The 24,957-nt window shown below is 41.7% G+C and overlaps 1 protein-coding gene across 1 annotated transcript in view; it reads right to left on the bottom strand.

Annotated features, from left to right (window-relative positions):
* Nucleotides 1-271: 271 nt before the first annotated feature.
* The window catches only part of UHRF2 (ubiquitin like with PHD and ring finger domains 2), a 138,309-nt gene continuing 113,623 nt past the window's right edge, over nt 272-24,957 (bottom strand). Inside the window, exons 8-16 of the mRNA XM_077249183.1 lie at nt 23,073-23,180; nt 20,085-20,189; nt 19,891-19,997; nt 14,634-14,796; nt 14,370-14,507; nt 13,986-14,223; nt 13,134-13,294; nt 11,302-11,400; nt 272-1,347 (exon numbers count right to left, since the gene is read on the bottom strand). Coding sequence (XP_077105298.1) covers nt 1,201-1,347; nt 11,302-11,400; nt 13,134-13,294; nt 13,986-14,223; nt 14,370-14,507; nt 14,634-14,796; nt 19,891-19,997; nt 20,085-20,189; nt 23,073-23,180 — 1,266 coding nt within the window. The 3' untranslated portion in view covers nt 272-1,200. The remainder of the gene's footprint in view (nt 1,348-11,301; nt 11,401-13,133; nt 13,295-13,985; nt 14,224-14,369; nt 14,508-14,633; nt 14,797-19,890; nt 19,998-20,084; nt 20,190-23,072; nt 23,181-24,957) is intronic.

Here is a 24,957-nt window from a genome sequence, read left to right as displayed (position 1 = left end):
AAGGAGAAATGGGTTACTTTTGTTTTTTTTTATGGTGTTTTGGGGACCTTAAGAAACATTATCAGAGAACTGGATAAATTGCCATATAGGGTTTTGGTTCTTAAGTACTAATCAACAGAAGAAACACGAGACACAAGCAACTTTATGTCAGCAATTAAAAATAATCTTATATAATAAAAAAAAAATGATATAAAATGGGACATTATTTAGAAAAAAATACATAGAAAAGTTAGAGGACATAGCACAGTCAGCCAAAAACATAAGCAAAGGGTCTGAATCATAAAATATTTAATAAGGTATATTTTAGGGAATATACTGTGTATAAAATTTGAGATCACAATAGGAAGCTATTTCAGACCCTCTCCAAGCTATAATCATCAATGCTCTGCAGATTGTATTACCACTGATACAAGGCTCTACTACAGCATACAGCTTGTAAACTAATACAAAAGTGACAATGTATAGAAAAGAAAAATCACTAGAGTGTTGCGATTAAGTCTAAGAGCAAATAATAAAAAAAGTTAAAACACAGATCACGTTACACTAATGTAGCAACAATGCATATATATTGTTCTCATTAGTAGTTAGTAGTCAAACTGCATAATGTAAAAATTATGAAGCAGAAAGCAGCTCACGGTAATGTACAAATAAGCAGCTCTGCTGAAGAAAAAAGGAGGGTAAAAAAACAGTAACTGGGAAGAAAGGAAAAGATTACAAAGAATCTGCTGCTCTTTAGTCTAACATCTGGTTGTAACTAAATGCTGTTCGTGTACACTGAAAGGTGTCGACAAGCCTTTGCCCTGCAACGCACTGTGGACTCCTCTCGGCACCGGAGCGAAGATTACTAATGGACCAGGCACAACTTCTGAAGGCAGTGTGTTGCTGAACATCAGATAACCAATTGTTTCATCTCTTCGTCTCCATGTTTTCGTCTCTGTCTTGAGGTAGTTAGATGAAAACAAGAAAATAGCAGGTGTAATAGCAAGGATGCTGCACAAGTTCTTTCAAATCAGTGGCCTTAGCAGGCAAACTACCTTGGATATTGAAACCGCCGAGAGCTGAAGACATGGTGACATGGAGAAAGGTAGCGCTTGAGATCCATGGTGCCTGTTGGTCCACGTTCTTTTTTGTGATTTGAGAAGAATGTCTATTTTTGTTTATAAAAAGTCAAAAAGAGAGATGCTCTGGATGCATAACAAATCATCGGCCTTTGCTGTAACCAGGAAAAAACTGGTCAAGGAGAGTCTGCAGGACCTTATTTGGAACCATGCTGTAAGTCTTTCCAAGGTCATAGCGGCATGCTGGACAAGTGTAAACCTCAGCTCGGAATGAGCGCTGCAGGCAGCTCTAGAGAGTAACAGATTAACCATTAGTTGTACAACAGAAAACCATGGCACCGTTTATAGTACTATAGAATGTATTGAAAATGAGGGTAGAATGGAAAATTAAACAGTAATTCCATTATTGTTTATTTTGGTTTTGTAACTATGGAGATTATTATATAGTAAAAGTTACAAGTCATTAAGACTGCCGTCACACTAGCAGTATGTGGTCAGTATTTTACATCAGTATTTGTAAGCCAAAACCAGGAGTGGAACAATTAGAGGAAAAACATAATAGAAACATATGCACCACTTCTGCATTTATCACCCACCCCTGGTTTTGGCTTACAAATACTGATGGAAAATACTGACCAAATACTGCTAGTGTGACGGCAGCCTTTTACTAATTTTTTTTATATACTACCCCTAACAGGTCATGTTTTCAGGATTTCCAGGTCCTCATGAATTGCCACAGGTTCCCGCTCAATAAAATATTCTCAAATCACTGAGGGAACCAGAAGACTGAGTTGAGTAACACTGGAATAGATTACTTAATGTTCTGTGTTTTTTTAAATTAACCCCTTTACCCCCGAAGGTGGTTTGCACGTTAATGACCAGGCCAATTTTTATAATTATGACCACTGTCACTTTAGGAGATAATAACTCTGGAACACTTCAACAGATCCCACTGATTCTAAGACTGTTCTTTTGTGAAATATAGTACTTCATTTGGTGGTAAAATTTCTTTGATATGACTTGCGTTTATTTGTGAAAACAAAACAAAAAAAAAAAAAACGGAAATATTTGAAAATTTTTGAAAATTTTGCAATTTTTCAACTTTGAATTTTCATGCCCTTAAATCATAGAGATATGTCACACAAAATAGTTAACAAATAACATTTCCCACACGTCTACTTCACATCAACACAATTTTGGAACCAACATTATTTTTGTTAGGAAGTTATAAGGGTTAAAAGTTGACCAACGATTTCTCATTTTTACAACAACATTTACAAAACAATTTTTTAAGGGACAACATCACATTTGAAGTCTCTTTGAGGGGCCTATATGACAGAAAATACCAAAAATTGACACCATTCTAAAAACTGCACCCCTCAAGGTGATCAAAACCACATTCAAGAAGTTTATTAACCCTTCAGGTGCTTCACTGGAATTTTTTCCAAATTTTTTTTATTATTTTGACAAGGGTAACAGGAAAAATGGACCCCAAAATTTGTCATGTAACATCTCCTGAGAATGCCGATACCCCATGTGGAAGAGAAAACCACCGTTTTGGCGCAGAGCAGAGCTTGGCAGGGAAGGAGCGCCATTTGACTCTTTGAATGCAAAATTTGCTGGAACAATTGGTGGACGTCATGTCACGTTTGGAGAGCCTCTGATGTGCCTAAACAGTGAAAATCTCCCACAAGTGACACCATTTTGGAAACTAGACCAATTGGGGAACTGATCTAGATGAGTGGGGAGCAGGTGCTTCACAGAAGTTTATAATGTTAAGCCAGAAAAAAAAATAAAAATAAATCAAATTTTCCCCACAAATATGTTTTTAGCACAAAATATTGCATTTTCATAACGGTAACAGGAGAAATTGCACCATAAAAATTGGTATGAAATTTCTCCTGAGTATACCCAATATGAGGGAGAAAACTACTGTTTGGGAACACGGCAGAGTTTAGAAGGGAAGGAGCACCATTTGGTTTTTTGAAAGTAGAATTTCCTGGAATCATTAGCGGAGGTCATGTTCCATTTGGACAGCTCCTGATCTGCCTAAACAGAGGAAACCCCCCACAAGTGACCCCATTTTGGAAACTAAACCCCTCAAGGAATGTACTTAAGATGCCTGGTGAGAACCTTGAACTTCCAGGTGCTTCACAGACGTTTATAACGTTGAGATGTGAAAATAATAACATCACATTTTCCCCACAAAAATGTTTTTTTGGGCCCCAAATTTTACATTTTTAAGGGTAACAGGAGAAATTGAACCATACAGCTTGTTGTGCAATTTCTTCTGAGTACGCTGATACCCCATATGTGCACAGTACAAAGCACAGAAAAGCATGAGGCACAGTGCAAAGCACAGAAAGAAAGAGGCGCCATATTGGAGATTTTGCTGGAACGGTTTGAGGGCTCACAGAATTTTATACCACTGAGTGGTGAAGAAATAATAAATTACATTTTTACCACTAATGTTGTTTTAGCCCAAAGTTTTTAATTTTTCTAAGGGCTAATAGGATTTTTTTTTTACAACAAACGGTGGTCCATTTTTTCCTGAGTGCGCCAATAACCTACATGTAATCGGGAAATATTTTTCAGGCACAGTGCAAAGTTCAGAAGGCAAGGAGCACCATATTTTATGGTTATGGTTTGCTGGTGCCATGACCCACTGGAAGAGCACATTTTTACCAACAAAATTTTGTTTTAGCCACAGATTTTACATTTTCACCCAAGAAGTGGGTAAAACTGGCACCAAAATTCGTCCCACATTTTCTACTGAACGTGGCAATACCATATGTGGCTGTTCAGAACTACTTAGCCATACGGGGAGACCCGGGAGGAACGGAGCATTATTTGCCTCCTAGAGCGCAGATGAACAGTTTGCAGACTCCATATACAGAGCTCCTAATTGTTAGAAGTGCAGAATCACTCCACCCCTCAAATGACACCATTTTAGAAACTATACCCCTTGGGGAATTTATCTACAGGTGTAGTGACTATTTTGACTCCTTGGGTATTTTCCAGAAACAAGCAGCAATGAATGTTGCCGAGTGAAAATTGCCGTTGTAGTGACCAGTACGTTATGCCCAGCCCGTACTTCTGGAGGCATGCACCCATAAGTTAAGTGGGCTCATCGCCTCAGAAATGCCAAACGTGGAAGCAAAATGTGGTTTAGCTACACAGTTGGGCTCACAAGGGAGTGGGGCATTTGGATATGGGAGCGGAGAATTTGCTGAAGCCCCCTATATTTCCGTTAACAGATGACACACTTGAGTGAGGGCTTTTTAGGATTGAGTTGAAACTTTTATTGGGAACATTTTACATAATGTTAGGGATCACAGTTATCCAGCGCTCTATATTGACCACTTACTTTGGGGTTTCCATCAATCTCTGACGTGATTCAGATGAAACCTCCAAGGGATCTATTCACTATAATGAGGCAGCAGAGTTACTCTGGACTCTGTCTGGCCTCTGTTCAGATGTGTCCTTTTCAGAAGTGCACAAAACTGTGGCTGATGGCACTTTAAAGTAATCCTTAAAAGAATCTTCCACCAAGGTTAAGTCTGAATCATGTATTTCAGAGATTTACACGGAAACCCCAGTGTAAGCGCTCAGCACAGGTTAAATGTGAGCCAAGCCTTAAGGCCCCGTCTCACATAGCGATTTACCAACGATTACGACCAGCGATACGACCTGGCCGTGATCGTTGGTAAGTCGCTGTGTGGTCGCTGGGGAGCTGTCACACAGACAGCTCTCTCCAGCGACCAACGATCAGGGGAACGACTTCGGCATCGTTGAAACTGTCTTCAACGATGCCGAAGTCCCCCTGCAGCACCCGGGTAACCAGGGTAAACATCGGGTTACTAAGCGCAGGGCCGCGCTTAGTAACCCGATGTTTACCCTGGTTACCAGCGTAAATGTAAAAAACAAACAGTACATACTTGCCATCTGATGTCCGTCAGGTCCCTTGCCGTCTGCTTCCTGCTCTGACTGAGCCGCCGTACAGCGAGAGCGCAGCGGTGACGTCACTGCTGTGCTGCGCTCTCGCTGTACGGCCGGATCTCAGTCAGAGCAGGAAGCAGACGGCAAGGGACCTGACGGACATCAGATGGTCAGTATGTAGTGTTTGGTTTTTTTTACATTTACGCTGGTAACCACGGTAAACATCGGGTTACTAAGCGCGGCCCTGCGCTTAGTAACCCGATGTTTACCCTGGTTACCAGTGAAGACATCGCTGGATCGGTGTCACACACACCGATTCAGCGATGTCAGCGGGACCTCAACGACCGAAAAAAGGTCCAGGCCATTCTGACACGACCAGCGATCTCACAGCAGGGGCCTGATCGCTGGTACGTGTCACACATAGCGAGATCGCTACTGAGGTCGCTGTTGCGTCACAAAACTTGTGACTCAGCAGCGATATCGCTAGCGATCTCGCTATGTGAGACGGGGGCTTTACTGCGATTTTTGGGAGGCAGAATTAAAAAAATCAATAGCAGGTGAAGAATTGGTGTTATTTATTTTTTATGCCATTCCTCGTGCGGTGTAAGGCTACTTTCACACTTCCGTCTTTCAGCTCCCGTCACAATCCGTCGATTTTTGAGAATGCAGTATCCTGCAAAAAAATTTGCAGGATCTTGCATTTTCCCATAGACTTGTATTAGCGACGGATCACGACAGATGGCCACACGTCGCATCCGTCGTGCGACGGATCCGTTGTGTTTTGGCGGACCGTCATCTGGAAAAAACGTTCAATGTAACGTTTTTTTTTGTCTGCGTCGGGAAAACGTGTAGCGACGGATCCTGCGTCATACGTCGTTCACTAGAATGGAAGCCTATGGACGCAGGATCAGTCGCTGACCGTCACACACTGGAATCCAGCGGTGGATCCAGTTTTTCCCCTCTCAGCATGCCCGGAAGGATTTTCAAGTCCGGGAAAAAAAATCTCTCTCTCGTCCCCGGACATTTATTTTCCCGGAATTTGTGGACGACGCATCCGTCATTACACTGGATGCGTCGCACACGTTTTTCACTATTCATTTTGCTGCACTACGACGGACACAAAAAAACGGGTGTGAGAGTAGCCTAAGTGATTAGGCGACTTTATTCTTCTGGTCGGTGCGATTACAGCGATACCAGATTTATATCGGGTTTTATGTTTGGCTGCTGTCACACACTGAAGACTCTTTTAAGCTTTTAAGTGTAAAAAAAACAGCAATTATTTATTTATTTATTTATTTTTTTGGGGGGAGGGGTCATGCCGTTCCGTGTGTGGTAAAAATGGTAAGGCAGCTTTATTCTTCGGGTCAGTACAATTACAGCGATGCCTCATTCATATATTTTTTTATGCTTTGGCGCTTTTACACAAAAACTTTTATAGACAAAATAATTATTTTTGTATCGCTTTACTCAGAGCTATAACTTTATTTTTCCACTGATGGAGTTGCGTGGCGGCTTGTTTTTTTTGCTGGACAAGATGACGCTTTCAGTGGTACCATGTTTATTTATATCCGTCTTTTTGATCGTGTTTTATTCCACTTTTGTTTGGCGGTATGATAATAAAGCACTAAAGCATTGTTTTTTGCCTAGTTTTTTTTTATGGTGTTTTTTATTATTATGTTTTATATATTTTTGCAGTTATTTAAAAAAAAGTTTTTCCTTTTTTTTTTTTTTTACTTTGTCCCACTATGGGAAAATCATTTTTTGCAGGCTGATTGTTCGAACAGCATGGTGATCCCCATGCTGTATAAACTGTCAGCTCTGCACTGACAGGGAAAGTTGAGATTATGCACTGCATATGATCAGAACGTTTTCTAGCTCTGGTGACCCGGATGTCGACATGGCAACGATTGGGACCCCTGCTGCAGGGTCTCTGATCGCAAGGCAGAGGGGCTGTCAGCTCTCGGAATGTTGCGATTGCAGGCAGCATTGTGAAAGTTAAAGTGCCGGGAGCTGTGCGTGACGGCTCGGTGTAAGAATCACCCGTGTGCGCAGGTGATTGAAATGACGTAATAATCCGTATCTGGTCAAATTGGCCCAGGGCATATGGACGGATTATTACGTCTGATGTCAGAAAGGGGTTAACAAAAATGTCAGATGGGTGATTTGAACACACTTTTTTTTTTTTTTTTAATTATTTTAAGTGCGTTGGTTCCCTTTAGGGTACTTGAACATGCAATCACTCGATCAGAGGTACAATACACTGTAATACTTCGGTATGGCAGTCTATTGTGTTTTTAGTTATCTATTAAAGATAACATAACAGCAGGATTTAGCACCATAAAGTTTTGGAGGTACTGTATAGACCCCCTGATGATTGTAACAATAGCCTTACTATAAATGTGTTTAAATACACTGTTCAAAAAAATAAAGGGAACACTAAAATCCCACATCCTAGATATCACTGAATGAAATATTCCAGTTGTAAATCTTTATTCATTGCATAGTGAAATGTGTTGAGAACAATAAAACCTAAAAATGATCAACGTAAATCACAACTAATATCCCACAGAGGTCTGGAGTTGGAATGATGCTCAAAATCAAAGTGGAAAATGAAGTTACAGGCTGATCCAACTGCTTAGTAGTGTGTGTGGCCTCCACGTGCCTGTATGATCTCCCTACAACGCCTGGGCATGCTCCTGATGAGGCGGAGGGTAGTCTCCTGAGGGATAACCTCCCAGACCTGGACTAAAGCATCTGCCAACTCCTGGACAGTCTGTGGTGCAACGTGACGTTGATGGATGGGGAACGGGAGGGCCAGTCCATAGCTTCAGTGCCTTCATCTTGCTGGAACTGCTGACACACTCCAGCCACATTTTTTTTTTGCCTTCCTCTGGATCAACATGTTAGGGCATGTTAGGTTAGGCTATGGGTTGAACTAGATGGACTTAAAGTCTTCCTTCAACCTTAATAACTATGTAACTATGTAACATGAGGTCTCGCATTGTCCTGCATTAGGAGGAACCCAGGGCCAACCGCACCAACATATGGTCTCACAAGGGGTCTGAGGATCTCATCTCGGCACCTAAAGGCAGTCAGGCTACCTCTGGCGAGCACATGGAGGGCTGTGCGGACCTCCAAAGAAATGCCACCCCACACCATTACTGACCCACTACCAAACCGGTCATGCTAAAGGATGTTGCAGGCAGCAGATCGCTCTCCACAGCATCTCCAGACTGTCACGTCAGTCACTTGTGCTCAGGGTGAACCTGCTTTCATCTGTGAAGAGCACAGGGTGCCAGTGGAGAATTTGCCAATCCTGGTGTTCTGTGGCAAAAGCCAAGTGTCCTGCACGATGATGGGCTGTGAGCACAACCCCCATTTGCGGACGTCGGGCACTCAGACCATCCTCATGGAGTCGGTTTCTAACCCTTTGTGAAGACACATGCACATTTGTGGCCTACTAGAGGTCATTTTGCAGGGCTCTGGCAGTGCTCCTCCTGTTCCTCCTTGCACAAACACTGAGGTAGCGGTCCTGCTGTTGGGTTGTTGCCCTTCTACGGCCCCCTCCAAGTGTCCTGGTGTACTGGCCTGTCTCCTGGTAGCGCCTCCAGCCTCTGGACATGACGCTGACAGACACAGCAAACATTCTTGCCACAGCTCGCATTGATGAGCCATCCTGGATGAGCTGCACTACCTGAGCCACTTGTGTGGGTTGTAGAGTCCGTCTCATGCTACCATGAGGGTGAAAGCACAACCAACATTTAAAAGTGACCAAAACATCAGCCAGAAAGCATTGGTACTGAGATGTGGTCTGTGGTCCCCACTTGCAGAACCACTCTTTTATGGAGTGTGTCTTGATAATTGCCAATAATTTCCATCTGTTGTCTATTCCATTTGCACAACAGAATTTGAAATAGATTGTCAAACAGTGTTGCTTCCTAAGTGGACAGTTTGATTTCAGAGAAGTTTGATTTACTTGGAGTTATATTCTGTTGTTTAAGTGTTCCCTTTATTTTTTTGAGCAGTTTATTTGCTGCATAATTGAAGTTTAATCTCGGTCCTTCTGTCCCCGAGTAGTCACTAATCTCTGTGCATCAGTGGCACAACGCTCCCCAGCATGATTGATAAACCAGAGTGTGCAGAGAGAACAGGGAGGAGGCACAGAGGTATGACTCGAGTGACCACGCTCCCGGTCTGGTCAGGGGACAGAAGCGCCAACAATAAACTTCAATTTTGAAGCAAATAAATACATTTATAATAAAGAGATAGCTACAAACATCATTACAGGGTCGATACAGCACTAGTAACATTTTGTGGGAGTAAATCCCGCTGTCATACTCCCTTTAAAAGAAGAGTACATTATTTTGGTATTGAAGTCCATTGTGTTTTTAGCAGTGCATTGAACCTTTGATCATGTGGAAAACAGGTTCAAGTACCCTAAAGGGAACCAACAAATGTATTAAAAAAAATAAAAAAAAGGTTTAAATATTAAAAATATATATATGAAGTTCAAATTCCCTGTATTCCATTTTTATAATTAAAAAAGCTACCAGTAAAGTGTAACCATACACAATGTTTTAATTTTTATGTCATAAATCAATACTGCACATGAAAAGAAGAAACTTTGTAACATATCTTATCAGAGAAATTCGATACTTTCTCTGCCAAGAGAGATCATCAATTTTCGAAATTCTCAATTCTCGGGTAAAATCTGGATTTAGTGAAAACAGATTCGATTCTTACATTACTGAGATGGCAGTTGTTTCTGATTAGCGTCTCACTCCCCTAAAGAGAACCTTGAGGCAGAGCCAATCCCTTCTCCCCCTCCCCCTTCTGTCTTCATAGAATCTTATCAGGAGCAACTGCCATCTCCAATCTCATAAATGCAATCTGTCTTCACTGAATACAGATTTTACCCTAGAGTTTAGGGTATGTGCACACGTCAGGATTTCTTGCAGAAATTTCCTGAAGAAAACTGGAAATTTTCTGCAAGAAATCCGCATTTTTTTTTGCGTTTTTTTCGCGGTTTTTTTTTTTTTTAGCATTTTGCAAGCGAAATTAGCTTGCAGAATGCTAACGTTTTCCAAGCGATCTGTAGCATCGCTTGGAAAACTGACAGGTTGGTCACACTTGTCAAACATAGTGTTTGACAAGTGTGACCAACCTTTTTACAGACAGCGGATCTCCTCAGCGGCGTCCATTCCTATAGATGCTGTGTGTGCAGGACCTTCCATGACGTCACGGTCACATGACCGGTCTCGCGACCAATCACAAGACCGCGACGTCATCGCAGGTCCTTCACCGCACACCAGCTATAGGAACCGAAGCGGCAGCATGCACCGGAGAGGCGGGAACATGTTGCTTTTTTTTCCGCGATGCGATTTTTTCGCGGAAAAAAATGCAACATTTGCACAAAAAATGCGGAATACACTGTAAATAATAGGAGGCATATGTTAGCGTTTTTTTCGCTTTTTTATCACGTTTTTATAGCGAAAAAACGCTAAAAAACCGTGAAAAATACTGAACGTGTGCACATGGCCTTAAAGTGAAAGATCAATCCAGGAAAACGATGTACATTTCTCTGATTAGATTTATCTAGTGATGAGCGAGTGTGCTCGTTACTTGGGTTTCCGAGCATGCTCAGGTGGTCTCCGAGTATCTTGGGCATGCTCGGAGATTATGTTTGCATCGCTGCAGCTGCATGATTTGCGGCTGCTAGACATGCTGAATACATGTGGGGATTCCCTAACAAACAGGCAACCCCCACATATATACAGGCTGCCTAGCAGCCGCAAATCATGCAGCTGCGGGGACACAAACACAATCTCCGAGCACGCCCAAAATACTCGGAGAACACCCAAGCATGCTCGGGAAAACCCGAGCAATGAGTATACTCGGTCATCACTAGTATACTCGCTTATCACAAAGTTGTTTCATTTCATGTGTACTAATGATTTATGCAATAAAAATTTAAACGACTATTACTCTAAGTAATCTGACACAGGGCTCCTTACACTTTGTGGAAGTATATTTTGCTGTAAAGCGCTCTTTAGATCTAGCATTTTTAAGCGTTTGCCAACTGCCATCATTGAGGGGGGATATTAATGGGCCTAGATGCCACAGTCGCTATTTCCTTGGCATGTAAGGGGTAAATTACCATCACAGCTAGCTACTACCTCATACAGCTCTTCGGCTTCCTACTTAAGAGACATTTTAGTACACCTTTTTCTTTGAATGAGTCAACCACAATGTACTACTAACATGTTCTGGTTACAGATATAAAAGAAATGTAAAGATCACTCACTTTGCACACATTGTGGAGGCATGCCGTTGTGACAGGTTGAAACACCAACTCTTGACAGCAGATACACATGAATGTTTGTTCAACTCTCTTCAGAAAATTCTAGAAAATTAATTTGAATTTTTGTTTAATATGTCTTAATAGCAAACGCCTATAGCAAATGATAACACAACTACTTTACATTCTTTGATGCAAGTTTGTCCTCCAAATACCCCTTACGTAGAAGGGAACTTTGCTCCATAGCCAATTTCAGAAAGCCATTCCCACTATTAATCCGGGGTCACATTAGCGTGTAGCACCCGATGCGAGATACCAATGACACTTGGCTCAAATTCTGCTGCGAGCAGAATTGTTAGTGCTCCGATCTGCTCGCATGATAAAGTAGTTTCTCCCTCTCCTCCACTGCGGACATGTGCAGTAATCACATTGCACTCGGATGACATCTGTGTGCAGTCCGATGTTTCACGAACTCACCCATAGACTTGTATAGGCGAGTGTGATCCGATTCTCACATGCACCCACAGCATGCTGTGATTGTTTTCTCATGCCGTATCGGCATGACAAAATAATCGCAAGATCTCAGCAGTGCCATAGAATAACTGGTCCGAGACCTATGCAATGTTTTATCGCAAAGCACTCGGCCATGTTATACACTCTTTTGAGCGAGCCCTTACAGAGGAAAGCATGCGGAAAAAGTAGACTTACATGATTATGTCATTTGAGGGAAAACAGTGAATCTTGTGTTAATGCTTTAATGACTTATTTGGGGGCAAATCTCCAGTATCAATGTATTATTAATTAATACCATACTGATAGATTATAAATGCAAAATTAGAACTCAGCCACATATAAATCCAAAACTGGATACAACAAAAACTCCCCAGCAATATATATAATCTGAAAAAAGGAGTCATAGAGTTGTCTTTAAAGGTACAAAAAATTGACATGTTTATTTAACACCCATACATATAGGAAATGCTAATAGTAAAATGTACATACAAAATCATAACATGATAATACTGTGAATAATGGAAACAGGTAGACAAAATCCACAGGTCGTACCTAAAATGTACGCCTTGAGAGTCCGGGTAAATACAATGAGTAAGTGGCAATACCCACTTACAAATCCCACCCACAATGCATGTGAAATAAGGGGTTAACAGTTAGTAAGAGACCGGACCTCACCCATGTTTGACGTGGTATGAACCTGTGGAAACGCCAGCCCCTACGCGCGTTTCGCGTAGGCTTCTTCGGGGGGCTTCGGGGGGGACAGCCCCCCGAAGAAGCCTACGCGAAACGCGCGTAGGGGCTGGCGTTTCCACAGGTTCATACCACGTCAAACATGGGTGAGGTCCGGTCTCTTACTAACTGTTAACCCCTTATTTCACATGCATTGTGGGTGGGATTTGTAAGTGGGTATTGCCACTTACTCATTGTATTTACCCGGACTCTCAAGGCGTACATTTTAGGTACGACCTGTGGATTTTGTCTACCTGTTTCCATTATTCACAGTATTATCATGTTATGATTTTGTATGTACATTTTACTATTAGCATTTCCTATATGTATGGGTGTTAAATAAACATGTCAATTTTTTGTACCTTTAAAGACAACTCTATGACTCCTTTTTTCAGATTATATATGATAGATTATAAATGTAGTTAGGGTAAGACCAAACGTGGTGGACATGATGCGGCTGACAATTGCTAAAGGCCAGATACTCTGGTGTTTTCAAATCGCTGATTAAACAATTATTTGATTTTTTTACAGGGGCAACATCTGTACAGCCATAAGTGTCGCCTGAAACAAAGAAGTTTCCCAAGTTTTACACTTACTGGACCTTCCTTGATAGAGGAAAGAACTTCGTCCCAAAGCTTCTGGTTAAGGGAATCCTCTTTAATGAGCCAATGCTGTTGTTCAGTGAGCTGAAATGCTTCACCTCGTTCTTCTTCTGAACGCCTAATCAATTTGGGTGGTACAACCTCTTCTACATCATCTACAATAAGAAAAACAGCTGTGTTGAGTACTGTTTTAGTCACTGGTGAAACAAGCTGTGATTACTGTAAAAGTTGTGAGACTGAGGCAGGATGTAAGCTCTAATATTAGATGGGGTTTGGATATTCTACGGTAGACTGTGGGCGCGATTCACCAAGAATATCGTTATTCACGAGGGTCTAGATGAGGGGACATGCTGGAGTCAGATACTCCTAATTCATGAAGAGGTGCACGACTCTTCATGAATCTGGAACATCTGATGAGTGGTGTGTGCCACGCCAGAAATCACACTCCAGTTAGAGAATGGAATGAGATTTCTGGAGTACAGAACGCCACAGATCGTCACGAATTAGACCAGTTGTGGTGTCCTTCTCATTTTGGCGACGCAGGAAGAAACGGTCATGAAAAAGATAAAAGTCACAAAATTTAGATGCAAATTCCGCGTTTTATGCTAGAATATTGGCATAAAAGCTTTGAGGAATCGGGCCCTGTACGTTGGCTGTTGCTAATTGTTGAAGATCATCGAGGGATTTCTTTAACTAACATATTGCAGTAAGTATATATGCATAACAACTATATCATCCTCTGCATGCTTGAGAAACATCGGAAGCTAAAATGTTACTGTGTGAAAGACAACCTGTTTCTCCATAATTATTTTAGAATGTTGCTTCTGGATTTTTTTTTTTTTTTACCATCCTCAGTAGGTCTTTTCTGGCTTCCATTGCTTTGAGTGCTGCTGTGTCTGGAGCTGCTACGGGTAGAAAGGCTGTGTTGATCTGCATTTTCTTCTTTGTCCTGGTCCCCAGCACCGCTTTGGGGAGTCTGACAGATGGGGCTACCTGGACTACTTGGCTCAGATTTCACAGGCTGCTTTTTAACCTTATCTTTTTTCTCTTTGTTAGCCATTGCCTCCAAATATCCTTCTGGAAACTACATGAAATGCAAAAGGATTAAAAACGTGATTTTTAGTGCCCATACATTGTAGCCAGAAATTACTAATATGTTTAGCATAGATGAGCTGTAACTACACAAGGTAATTCCCTCATGCTCTTAGTGGCACACACTGGATTTCTTACCTGCAAGGTTAGTCCAAGTTTCTTCGAACGTTCTGTGCCCTCTGGTGTCCATGGAGCAGGTTCCATATCATCCCTTCGTAAGAGATAGCGCCAAACCAGGAACCCACACTTGCCTATTTCAGGCCAATATTTTACCACCTAAATGAAAAAGAAAACTACCTATTCAGCACTTTTCAATTTGTTTCCTTTAGTTTCATTATTACAATAAACAGAATATCTAACAAGAAGCCTAAATAAGGAAGTTATTCCTCCGATGTGGAAGACCTTGTAAATGCCATCGTATCTGTTGCCATCTTCAGGGGCGTATTTGCTGATCCTACGACCTTTGGAGCTCCGCACAACTCGGACAGGTTTTCCAGCTCTCCAATTTTTAGACTCTGCTCCATCTTTATCATTCAAGGCTGCATCACAGTTTAGGGCCAGGGCCCTACGAGATTATACAAGGAGAAAGCACATCAGTTATTGTAATCTTTAGTTCAAGTGCCTAATGCAAAAACAAAATGAGCCATGGCACCTTGAGCAATACCATTTACCTGCAGACATATGGTAAATCTGCAAGTACAGGTAAATCCATGGCTAACTTATAGGAGGCGTTAAGGCAAGAAAAAAATGAAGTTACTGTATGTTGTACCAGGAGCCGCTCACATCCAGTCATCAGGGTGTGCAGGGAGAGATTAGTCATTGTCCAATATAGTTAGCGTGGCTGTAACCACTCCCCAGCACTTTTACTGACTGCCCTGAACACACACACTGCAAAGCTTGCTGTCAGTCAGTGTGCTGGGGAACAATTGCAGCCACGCTAACTGACTGAAAGCCAGCGACAGTGGGAAGAACAAAATGTAGTTTTTATTCTATAGAAGCTCTTCAAGTATCCTGGCTTAAGCAGGGTTTAAACATGATTTACCTGCAGATTAACCCTTTAGCTGCTGGTAAACGTCGCTACTTGGGGTGACAGTTTACCTTTAAAGTGAATCTGTCACTAGGATGAACCCTCCTAAGCCATCTATATGTGCATAAAGGTCATAGAAGGTTGAGTAAAATGATATCTTGATATCTGCGATCCAATATCTTATTCCAGTGAAATCCACGATTTTCTTAATATGGAAATGAGCTGGTAAGATCTATGGGCCGGACACGGATCTGCATGAGAATCTGCCTCCAGAGCATATTTTAAATATGTCTTATACTGGTAACAGCCCCTTTCCATTTACAATAATCTCTGATGGCAGAGTCTCATGCAGATCAGTTTCTGGACCATAGATCTTAACAGCTCATTTACATATCAGAATTTCTCTGGAATAAGACAAGATCGCAGATATGAAGGCATCTTATTAAAGTTTTTACACTTACAATACCATATAGACAACTTAGGCGGGTTGATCCTAGGGACATAAAATGTAACTAAAATGTGCCTTGAAAAGGGTACCATTTATCTACTGATTGAATACCATAAACTATAGTTATGGTACGGTAAGTTTTAAGCCTATCGCTCATAAATTACATATATAAAAGATACAAGGTTCAACTGATTTCTGTTATCAAGCAGATTATGTCCAGAGAAAACTTGTTGATAGGAAAGTTTTGAGTACAGTACACCATGTATATTTCACCAGAGTGCTACCCACCAGGATATATATGTAATCACCAGAATTTACACAGTGCAATATTTGTAATATAGGTTGTAGTTAATGCTTTTACGTTAAATGCTACTATTTAAATTAGGACTTGTGAATGCAGTCAGTGATGGTTTTCTGCATGTCCCTTGATAGACAATAATATCACACAACATGACTGTCTTGTCCAATGGAAAATATATACTTTGTAAGCACAAAGTTATGGCCATTGTTGCCTGCATGAATTCTTTCAAATGAAATTGTGTGTTAGGCTACTTTCACACTAGCGTTAACTGCATTCCGTCACAATGCGTCGTTTTGCCGAAAAAACGCATCCTGCAAAAGTGTTTGCAGGATGCGTTTTTTCGCCATTGATTAACATTAAGCGACGCATTGTGACGGATTGCCACACGTCACGCCCGTCGTGCGAAGGATGCGTCGTGCAGTGGCGGACCGTCGGGAGCAAAAAACGCTACATGTAACGTTTTTTGCTCACGACGGTCCGCTTTTTCCGACCGCGCATGCGCGGCCGGAACTCCGCCCCCACCTCCCCGCACCTCACAATGGGGCAGCGGATGCGCTGGAAAAATGCATCCGCTGCCCCCGTTGTGCGGCGGAGACAACGCTAGCGTCGGGAACGTCGGCCCGACGCACAGCGACGGGCCGAGCCCGACGCTAGTGTGAAAGAAGCCTTACTGGTTAAAACAGACTTATTGGAATAAAAACAGACTTACGTATATTGATACTAAATTGCTACAGACCTCAAACTCTGGTGAGAGACTATATAGATTAACATAAATGGGGTCTTGATATATAAACAGAAAGAACATTTAGACTAATGGTTAAAAAAGGACCTTTCACGATTTTGACCAGGATAAACTGGCCACATCACAAAATAGTGGCTGAGCTAAGAAAAAAAACTATTTTTTTCTAATTTCTCTTTTCTGTTATGGAGATTTTGGCTTGTAAAGATTAGGATATAATTTATTATGAGCCCAACTGGGCGTTGGGGAGCATACTGTGTCCCTTGCATGGCATCGACCAATTATAAGCCATCTTGTAGGGTATAATAAAAAATAAGCCCTGCTCTCAGACCTAATCTTTGCAGCTACTGTGTATTATAGATCAGAGATGAGTGTGATTATAAACAGATCTCCTTTCACAACAGTTAAGGTACCGTCACACTAAACGATATCGCTAGCGATCCGTGACGTTGCAGCGTCCTGGCTAGCGATATCGTTTAGTTTGACACGCAGCAGCGATCAGGATCCTGCTGTGATATCGCTGGTCGTTGATTAAAGTTCAGAACTTTATTTGGTTGTCAGATCGCCGTGTATCGTTGTGTTTGACAGCAAAAGCAACGATGCCAGCGATGTTTTACAATGGTAACCCGGGTAAATATCGGGTTACTAAGCGCAGGGCCGCGCTTAGTAACCCGATGTTTACCCTGGTTACCAGTGTAAAATGTAAAAAAAACAAACAGTACATACTCACCTTCGCGTTCCCCGCCGTCCGCTTCCCACACTGACTGAGCGCTGGCCGTAAAGTGAAAGCACAGCACAGCGGTGACGTCACCGCTCTGCTGTTAGGGCCGGCACTCAGTCAGTGCAGGAAGCGGACGCCGGGGGACGCGAAGGTGAGTATGTAGTGTTTGTTTTTTTACATTTTACACTGGTAACCAGGGTAAACATCGGGTTACTAAGCGCGGCCCTGCGCTTAGCAACCCGATGTTTACCCTGGTTACCCAGGGACCTCGGCATCCTTGGTCGCTGGAGAGCGGTCTGTGTGACAGCTCTCCAGCGAACAAACAGCGACGCTGCAGCGATCGGCATCATTGTCTGTATCGCTGCAGCGTCGCTTAGTGTGACGGTACCTTTAGTGTGTGGGGAAAGAGACTACAGCAGAGCTAGATGTCATTACAAACATATCTGCAACTGCAGCTCTCCTCTCACAGCTCTACCCATTCACCCCACTGATAAGATCATGAGAAGAGTTCTGAACGTATTTGCAATCACACTCCGCTCTGCTATATATTCTCCCTCCCCCATACGGACTGCCATGATAGGAAATGTGGAAGTGTTTGTAATGACACACCACTCTGATCTATATATACTACACTGTAGCTGCAGAGATCAGGGAAGAGAGAATACACCTCATCAGAAATGCTACTCAAGTCAGGGACTGGAGTAACATTTCTGGGATAAGATACATTGAAGTAAGTTATGATGAATCCAGTGGGCATACTCTGCCACACCCTCTCCTTCACACATGCCATTTTGGCATAGCTGGCTGGGACTAGTGTGAAAATGTCAAATTGTTCATGACATTAACACTTTGATGAATCGGACCCTATGTTTCATTCAACTGTGCAGCCAATATATGATGATGTTGCAATTTTAATAAGCTAAAACTGGTGAAAGGTCTTCTTTTATGAGGAGAAAGCTGTGCCATAAAGTATAACATAAAAAGTGTAAAGTCTGTTTGCCGTTTTACCTAGTAGCATGTAAGATAACAAAATGCAGTGAGACGGGGATTCAATGTACAATACAATTCACTTATTTGCATTCAGATGCAATACTTTAGGCAAAACGGATTACATTTATATGTGTTGTCATTCAGCCTATTTCCTGATGAAGGAGTATTTATTGAAGTATATGTGTGCTCTAGTATTGTAATATTTCTCTGTTGACCTCACAGTGAGAAAAATCTAATATTGCCCTGCAACTAAAATTGATGGTGCACCCCTGCCATAAACAGTCACCCAGTGCTATCATAGTGTGTGAACTTACCTCAGTTTCACAGCACTTTTCTCATTTTAATACCGCTCAATTGTGTAAAGTGAAACTATTGCACAGCAAACAAAAAGTACACAGAAAAAATGAACACCTCATTAAAGCATACAAGGAAATAAAGATAAACCTAAAGTAATATAATGTAAAGTAAATTAGATCAACCCAGGTGAGTAACGGTACATGCACACTCCGTACTTACAGCTGAAAAATCTGCTACAAACAGCTGAGTGTTTGCAGAAAAAAACCCTGCATTTTTAATGGGTTTTTTTTCCATTAATTTGAACGCAAAGTGCTGCAAAAACACTCAAATGTCCGATATGCTGTAGATTTGAAACTGCTTAAAAAATAAAAAAGGAGATCGAATGAGATTTTTGAAATGTCATCCACACTATGCTGGTACAGTGAAACACTGTTTTTTTTCATGGCAAAAGCACAACATGTGAAAATACCCTGACTGATGTTTAACAATGAACTATTCTCTTTGTCAAGGCCACAGGCTCCACGATTATGGGCTTTAAAGAAACTAGCAATGTTATACAAGACACTGTCATTACTATGTTCCAAAGGCCAACATGCATATTAGCTGAAGGGATTCAGTGGAACAAGACATCTCACTGATGTGTAAAGAACCTCCTGACTCTATGCTGACAGATGATGTTATGGCCGACAGTGATGGGGCTGTCGATTTTCTATTGCACATCATTTTAATTTTCGGGGGAGATAAGCAGTCGGTAGGTGTCTGGCAGTGGCTTACTCCTCTCTCCTTGCTCAAGCCAAGCTCACACTTGTATGGGAAAGTGACGTCAGCCTGTCAAACGAACATTCGGCCAACAGTTATCTTCTGTATATGGCCAGGCTAAGTAGTCAACATTCACTCGTGTGGCTATGAATGAATTGAGATTTACAGAGGAACAGAAATAGTCCTACACTTTTCATCCTTATCACTTGGGAAACAATATAGCCATAAAGTGAACTGTAAACAAACCCTAAACTAAAACTAGGAAAAAACATACAATTAAAATCGACGTTTACGAAGGTGTATTAGATATAGTGATCCATAGTATTGGAGAAATGCAAACCAAATAACACAACTATAAGCTCCTGAAAGTATCTAACCTGTTCATATGAGTCAGCGTTTGATCAAAAGAGTGCTCTCCAATTCTTTTGTTGCCAGAAAGATCACGGCCACCACTTCCAGTGTAAGTAAACTCATCCCCTCGGTCCTAAAAAGGGAACAAAAATATGAAATAATTCAATATTCTGCTGATATTCATCTCCATGATTTTAATCCAGAAATGCAAAAAACACACCACTTCATCTTCAAATCCACCAGCTAATACCAGAGAGTATGCACCATCATTGCTGCGCCCATGAATTCCACCAACGTGAGGACGATGAACTCCTGCTTCACTGACCTGGAAATGTAACATTTTAAAACAGTTATAGTTTGACAGTGGTGCTTAAAAGTTTGGGAACCCGTCAGAATTTTCCATATTTCTGCTTAAATTTGTTCGGAAACCAAATCAGATTTTCACACAAGTCCTAAAAGTAGATAAAGAGCAAACATTTTTAGCTTTTGTCGCCATTTTCAGAGACCTGTAACATTTTCATTTGGGTGGAAGAGACAACTTGCAGCGACTTCTTCCAAAGACAGCACAGCGAGGAGAAGCCATGTTCTTTGTTCACTTTTTAGCTCATATAGACAAGCTTCAGTAACATGGATGACATTATACTGAAGAGCTGAGCTGTTTTGATCTGAATCAATCTCTGATGTGAGGGAAAAACACTTGTTACAGAGCTCCGGATGATGTTTTTCTGTCTCCCTCCCCCTGTTCTCTTCCTGACTCCTCACTCCTCTTCCCCATTTTGATAAAGTACAATGGGATATGTTACTTCACACCCGACGTCTCCCTTCTATACAAGAGGGTCATTAGCTACTATTGCGCTGTGGATAAGTTTAGAAGGCAGGTGGAAGGGAAGAAGTGACAGAGTGGTGAAAGATACTGATTTCTCAGGTAAGACACATTGCAAACTTTTTATTTATTTGCGTGTATTATAAATTTACACAAAGTTTGTTGAAAGTAGCTTTCCATTTTAAAGGGAGTCTGTCAGCTAAAACAGCCTATAAAATTCCACATCTTCACTCAGATGCTCAGTGGCGCTGTTCCACCCACAGATCTTCCATGCCCCACCTCCCTCACTGGTGATTGACAGTGCTGGGTTTCCTGAGCTTTCTCTCCAGATGTTTAGCACCTCTGTACATGATTCTCAATTGTTAGTAACAGAACTAGCCCCCACACCTTATTCTCTCTATGTAACAAGCCCTGGCGAAGCTGGAACCCCGATTCCAGAAGGACCTGAGCAAAAACTGCAATCATCCATCCAGTGCTATACATGCTTGATTAGTGTTTTTCCCTTCCTTCCACAAACTGTTACGTGAGTATCGACATTATTCCAGCTTCCTTTTTCCTCTATCCGTACCCAAACAAACAAACTCATTGTAACGCTGCTACTCTTTTTTTTTTCCCCACGTCATTCTACCTACTAGAGGTACAGCATGTGACTGCTAAGATCACTGGCTACAGTGGTCACATGTTGGCAGCCTATATACAAGAGAGGGCCACCAGAGTATCAGCTCCAGATCTGTGGCAGATTGAAGTTGTGTTTTTTGCTTGCTGTATTTCTCTATACTGGTAATGAATAGGCACCTATATAGTGCAGCTCTAAAGAACTGAAGTACATCTACACAATGTCGATGTACAGATCCTAGGGTCCTCAAAACAAATACATATGCACACAACATTCTTAATGCCTTCAGAATGAGGATTTTTAATACCTCCACCTTTTTGCTACCAACATTCCATGGTCAACTTCCTCTGAAAATGAAATAATAAATTTAATAGAGGCCACACAAATAGTAATATAAGATCATGCTTTGACAAAAACTTTTTTCGAAATCTGAACCCCAAGGCACTCGTTAATAGAGAAGATAAAGTGAGATAGTGAGAATATAATGCATTACTCCCTGATGATCTTTTATAGAACAAGACGGGTCTATGTTCTCTACCTTTAAATTAACCGTGCTTTGGCACTAGTTCATCATACAGCACAATCGTACCTGTTTGTTTTTAACGTTCAGGGACAGTTTACTACAAGAGCAAATAATTGTAGGATTCAAGATTCTGGTATCCTACCCTTATATAGTGAATGCAATTTACATTAAAAATAATATACCGTATATACTCGAGTATAAGCCGATCCGAGTATAAGCCAAGACCCCTAATTGTGCCACAAAAAACTCGGAAAACTTAATGACTCGAGTATAAGCATAGGGTGGGAAATGAAGCAGCTACCGGTAAATTTCAAAAATAAAAAGAGATACCAATAAAAGTAAAATTAATTGAGATATCAGTAGGTGAAGTGTTTTTTTGAATATCCATATTGAATCAGGAGCCCCATATAATGCTCCATACAGTTCATGATGGGCCCCATAAGATGCTCCATACAAAATACACCCCATACAATGCTGCATAAAGGTTAATAATGGCCCCATAAGATGCTCCATAGAAACATTTGCCCCATACAATGCGGCATAAAGGTTGATTATAGCCCCATAAGATGCTCCATAGAAACATTTGCCCCATACAATGCTGCATAAAGGTTGATTATGGCCCCATAATCTGCTCCATAGAAACAAAAAATGGCATACTCACCTCTCATCGCTCAGGCCCTCGGCACTTGCGATATTCAACTGTCCCTGTTCCACCGCTGCGCATCCTCTGACCTGAACGTCACAGCCAGAGGACACGGAAGAAGGAGCGGCACCCGGCGGTGGAATGGGGACAGGTGAATATTGCGATGCTCACCCTCTCCCGTTATACTCACCCTCCCGGAGCGGTCCCTGGCAGCTTCTCACTGACCAATGGTCCCGGTGCCGGCAGCTTGTTCCGGTGTTCAGCAGTCACTGGTACCACTCATTAAAGTAATGACTATGCGGCTCCACCCCTATGGGAGTGGAGTCGCGTCCATATTCATTACTTTCATGAGCGGTACCACGTGATCGCTGAACACAGGAAGAGCTGACGGCACCCGGAGACCATCGAAGATGCAGAGACCGCGCCGGGAGCAGGTGAGTATGTGACAGCCGCCACTCCCTCTCCAACCACCTGGGACAATGACTCGAGTATAAACCGAGAGGGGCACTTTCAGCTTAAAAAAATGGGCTGAAAATCTCGGCTTATACTCGAGTATATACGGTAAGTTTCAGTCCGTATACTATAGCCTATAAGAGGAAATACCTGAACTCTGAATTTCCACAGGGCACCCACCGGAACACCAGGGATCGGACCATAATGATTTGATGGGACAATGGTACACTCTTTAGTACGACCAACACAGGCCATTCCCTGAAGAAACAAGAAAGGATGGGTTAGCATAGGTTACGTAATTTTAGTACATTTACATTATCAATTTTATGCTCTTAGTTGTTTGATACCTAATATCAGTGTTCTCAAACCAGAGTCCTGGGAGCCACGTCATATGACCCTCAACTATGTGGGTCTTCTTGGGAGCCTCTAGGTATGACCATTTGCATTTTTTACATGATGTCCATGGCGTTTAGATTGCAGGCATAATCCCAGGGATGGACATATCATTGGGGCAACCTGGACAGCTGCATAGGGGCCCAAGTGAAAGGGGACCCACTTCCCCCACCAAAGGAGCTGGAATTGTGTATTATGATGACGTACTGAATGCGCAATGCCAATATACTGTTCTTGCACAAGGCCCCCTCTTCGGTCTGTGTCCACTCCTGAGTAACCCAACCACTGAACATTACCTGTTTGAAAAGCTTGACACTTGTGTGTGTCCAACTTGAAACTAAACTATCTGACATTTTGGTAATTTCACAAATTCTTATTTTTGGTTTTGTTACTTTTTTTCTATATTCTTAGTGCATAGCACTCACAATTACTGCTGTTAAGAAACCAGCAGATGTTATACTAAATAAATTACAAAGAAAAAAGAGTCTGCCTGGAATGAGTTAAAAGTAAGCCATTGCATACCACCCAAAGTATTTTTCACTGCAAAGTCTGAACTGTTGCTCTGTCCTATTACAGGAGGACACAGGTAAAAAAAAATATACCACATAGTAGTTTAGATGTTGTATGTCACCGATAAAGGATAAAGGCAGCACACATGCAAAGCTCCGACAAAGTGGGTGGAGCTGAGCCAGGATGGGGGAGTGGTGACCCCTGCTATTCAAATTTTTGACAAGTGGCAGCATTCGCTATGCCACAAATCTTACGCCAACCGGGACTGCAATAAGATTTGGGGCGCGGCGCATGCCACTAAGCGCCTTGCCTGATTCATTAAGAATCATCTGCCTAAAACGCCGCCTCTCACTGGTCTTGGTGAATCGGGGTTTAAGTCTTTACTATTATAGCACTGTTAAAAAATTTTTTGTATACTCTTAAATAATGTGCTATATTTGCTGTCTGAACTGGAATCTGACATTATTTTATGTTATTCATATTAGATCTATAAAAATACATTCTAAAAATCAAACTCAGGTTGGTAAACTATGGGATTATTTGATCACATTGGGGGGGGGGAGAGAGAGACGGTTTTAGCTGGCTACAAAATTACAATCTAGTTAATCTCCTGGCTAATGAAATAGGTTTGTTTAAAGGGAACCTGTCACCAGGAAAAATGTGCACATGGAAAGAAAAATCCAGCTCCAGGAATAAAAAGTATCAAAAATTTATTTAGTCATGTTAAAATTTGGAGAACTGCTGGCAAGCGATAAATTACATCATTTGTATGGAAGCTACCATATAGTCGCTGGACGCGTTTCGGGAACAAATAGTGCTCTTAGACTTCAGGCTCGAAACGCGTCCAGCGACTATATGGTAGCTTCCATCCAAATGATGTAATTTATCGCTTGCCAGCAGTTCTCCAAATTTTAACATGACTAAATAAATTTTTGATACTTTTTATTCCCGGAGCTGGATTTTTCTTTCCATGTGTACGAGTTTCAACGTCAGACAGAGATATTTTTTCCATGCTCGGATATTATGTGGAGTACAGATGAAGGTTTCTACTGGGTGAGCTGAAAAGTTTCTTTTTGTTTTTCTACCAGGAAAAATGTCATTAACCTGCAGATATGGGGTTAATCTGCACGTT

The sequence above is a fragment of the Ranitomeya variabilis genome, chromosome 1 (assembly GCF_051348905.1).
Source record: "Ranitomeya variabilis isolate aRanVar5 chromosome 1, aRanVar5.hap1, whole genome shotgun sequence".
Classification (NCBI taxonomy): domain Eukaryota; kingdom Metazoa; phylum Chordata; class Amphibia; order Anura; family Dendrobatidae; genus Ranitomeya; species Ranitomeya variabilis.
Note: the sequence above shows the minus strand (reverse complement) of the source record. Positions and strands in the feature narration are given on the sequence as shown.